Source organism: Dermochelys coriacea, chromosome 1, assembly GCF_009764565.3.
Source record: "Dermochelys coriacea isolate rDerCor1 chromosome 1, rDerCor1.pri.v4, whole genome shotgun sequence".
Lineage (NCBI taxonomy): Eukaryota > Metazoa > Chordata > Testudines > Dermochelyidae > Dermochelys > Dermochelys coriacea.
In genome coordinates, this window is record NC_050068.2 from 2682385 (window position 1) to 2685423 (window position 3039).

Here is a 3039-nt window from a genome sequence, read left to right on the forward strand (position 1 = left end):
GTTATACAGGCGGTCAGACTGTGGTTCCTTCTGGCCTTAAACATTATGAATCACCATGTTTGCTGTGGGGTGGGATGAGGATGTTTGTGCTGCCCTTGCCATGTCCTCTTGGGGTGGATCTCCAGGTCAAGAAGGCCCATTATGGCACAGTCAAAGCCACCCCTGCTCGGGTTCTGGGCTGTGCAGAGGAGGGCCAAGCAATCCCTATGCTGTCTCGCTGAGGAGACTTCCTGACTTCCATGCTGACCCCAAAGTGTGCTCACTTTGCCAGTGGGGAAAAGGAGGAGGAGAGAAACTCTCCCACGGTGATACAGAGGCTTGGAGGCAGAACCAAGACTAGAGCCCCTGTGTCCCAATGTGCAGTCCAGTGCACTTCCCACTGTCCCATGGCATGGCCCCCTTGGCTGCTGCTTTCTGTTGCAACTAAGAGTGCAGCTCAGATGCAGCTTGTCAGAAAGGAGATGCACACACCGTGCTCTCTCACAGGCTGATTTTGCCTTTGTGATTTCTTGGTTTGTTGTTTCCCTTCATCTTAGGTCACAGACACATTCAGTCTGGCTGCCTTTTGTGGAAGTGAGCTGTGTTGTTGTAGCCATGTCAGTCCCAGGATATTAGCGAGACAAAGTGGGGGGTGGAGATATCTTTCATTGGACCCAACTTCTGTTGGCGAGAGAAACCAGCTTTCGAGCTTACACAGGGTAAGTACATAGTTACAACATCCCTATAGTTCCGGTGAAAACCTGGCTTTAATTTCCAAGTGCTAAAACATTTTCAGTTTCCTCCTTGAGCTCAGCAGGAAGCTTCTGCTGCAGCATCAATTTAATACATTGATCACCCGTTTCAGGATCTCTTTTGTTGTCACCGCATAAACGATGGGGTTTAACATGGGGGGAATGAGCAGATACAGGTTGGCCAGTAGGTTGAGAATATAACCAGGGATGATATGCCCAAATCGGTGAGCAAAAAAGGAGAAAAAGGCTGGAATGTAGAACATCAGTATGACACAGACATGGGAGCCGCAGGTGCGGAGAGCCTTGAGCCGGGCGTCCTTGGAGTGGAGCCAGAAGACGGCCCTTAGGATCAGCCCATAAGACAAAGCAATGAGCACAGCATCCAAACCGACTGCTAAAATAGCCATGGCTACACCATACCAGATGTTGACTGTGATGTCTTCACAGGCCAGCCGTGCTACACCCATGTAGTCGCAATAGTTGTTAGGCAGGAGGTTGGTTCTGCAGAACTTCAGCTGCTTAACGAGAAAGATGAGAGGGAAAATGATACAGAAACTTCTTGTGACAACTGCCAGCCCTATCTTCCCGATCAGAGACTTGGTTAGCATGGCGGTGTATCTCAGGGGCTCACAGATGGCAATGTACCGATCAAATGCCATGGCCAGCAGGATGGCTGACTCGGCAATAAAACTGACATGGATGAAGAACATCTGGGTCAGGCAGGCAGCAAAAGAAATTTCCCCCGCTCTAAACCAGAATATCGCCAGCATCTTAGGCACTGCAGTGGTAGACACTAGAAGATCGGTAGCGGCCAGCATGGACAGGAAAAGATACATGGGCTCATGGAGGCTTCGTTCTGTTAGTATGATGAATAGTAGGAGAGAGTTCCCCAAAAGCGTCGCAATGTACATCAGACAGAAGGGGATAGCGATCCAGACATGAGACTCCTTCGTACCCGGGATGCCGGTCAGGATGTAGGTCACAGGGGCAAAAAAGGTGTGATTGTCAGCTAGCATCATTTACCATTGCTTGGATCTTCTATTCAGTTTCCAGGAAGTAAGAGCAAAAGAGAAAATCTGTGAGATCTCGCGTGTCAACTAGCCATGGAGTGCATTTCTTGACAGTGTGATGGGTTCCCCCAGGGATGCCACCTGAAACTGGGGTTTCACTGAAACTCTGACCCACCAGCCTGCACTCCCTCTCAAACTGTGCTGCTGTCAAAAATTGCAGACCTGCTCCCAATCTTACCATGACACCAGGGTACACACATATCAGGAGACTCATTCACCTGAAGTTACATGCAGGTTCTCTAACCAGCCACCGCCTGTGAACCAACAATAGAGAGGCTGCAGCCAAATTAATCACCAGCTTCCCAGATTCATACCACCCACTGGAGTATACAGCCAGAATGTTACCATCTTACCCTGCACCAATGACTGTACAGCATAAGCTCATAGAATTCGCCCCCCTCCCTGAAGGAGTAAAGGAATATACAACGGCCTTTGCTCCTCGAACTATGATTTTTCCATGCACTTCATTCCAACTCATTAGATTAGGTAAAGCAAAACCAATTTTATTAACTACAAAAGACAGATTTGAAGTGATTATAAGTGATAGCAAACAGATGAAAGAAGATTACCTAGCAGATAAACAAAAAAGCAACCTAACCTTTATATAAGACCTTAAAATCTATCTTTTGTAGTTCATAAATTTGTTTTGTTAGAATCTAAATGAGTGAGCTTTGACGGGAATGTTTGGTGAAAATCTCTGCTGGTAACCCCAAGTGTGCATGGTCCTCTTCACACTGTGGGAGAGGCGACCGGGTATTAAACACTCATACTGGCCAGATTTGACCTGGGCAGGACAGTCCTGTTCTGGGGTCCGAGTCTGGAAAGCTGGTGATTAAAGAGCCTGCGTGTAATTGCAGCTGGGTGTGTCTCTACCTGTGTGAATGCTGGTGAAGGTGTAGGCTGGAGGGCTTTTCAGCTTATCACAGCAGTACAGGGTGAGTGGCAGCCCAGGCTGGTGGGTCAGTGGGCTCAGGGGTACCCTAGTTCCAGATGGCAACCTGGGGGGAACCCATCACAATCAGTATCAAAGCAGCCCTTATAATTCGTTGCTCCTGGGTTCTACAGTTTGGACATTCACAGCTATGCTGCTTGAAACCAGCTAACTTCTACCAGCCGGAACGGATCCAATCCTGAGGTCTGTACTGATTTTAATGGAAGTTTTGCATTAGTGAAGGCCTCAGGATTTGGGGTGCAGAATATTATAGGGCCTGAGTAGCTTTCTAAAGAGGTTAACTCTA

General features: G+C 48.1%; 1 protein-coding gene across 1 annotated transcript; it reads right to left on the reverse strand.

Moving 5' to 3' along the window:
• Positions 1 to 814: 814 nt before the first annotated feature.
• Positions 815 to 1750, reverse strand: LOC119862359 (olfactory receptor 52B2-like). Its single transcript, XM_038418993.1, has one exon. The coding sequence runs from the start codon at positions 1748 to 1750 to the stop codon at positions 815 to 817; it is 936 nt and encodes a 311-aa protein (XP_038274921.1).
• Positions 1751 to 3039: the final 1289 nt, after the last annotated feature.

Coding starts and splice junctions, on each gene's coding strand:
- LOC119862359 (XM_038418993.1), bottom strand. CDS start 1,750: ATGATGCTAGCTGACAATCACACCTTTTTTGCCCCTGTGACCTACATC.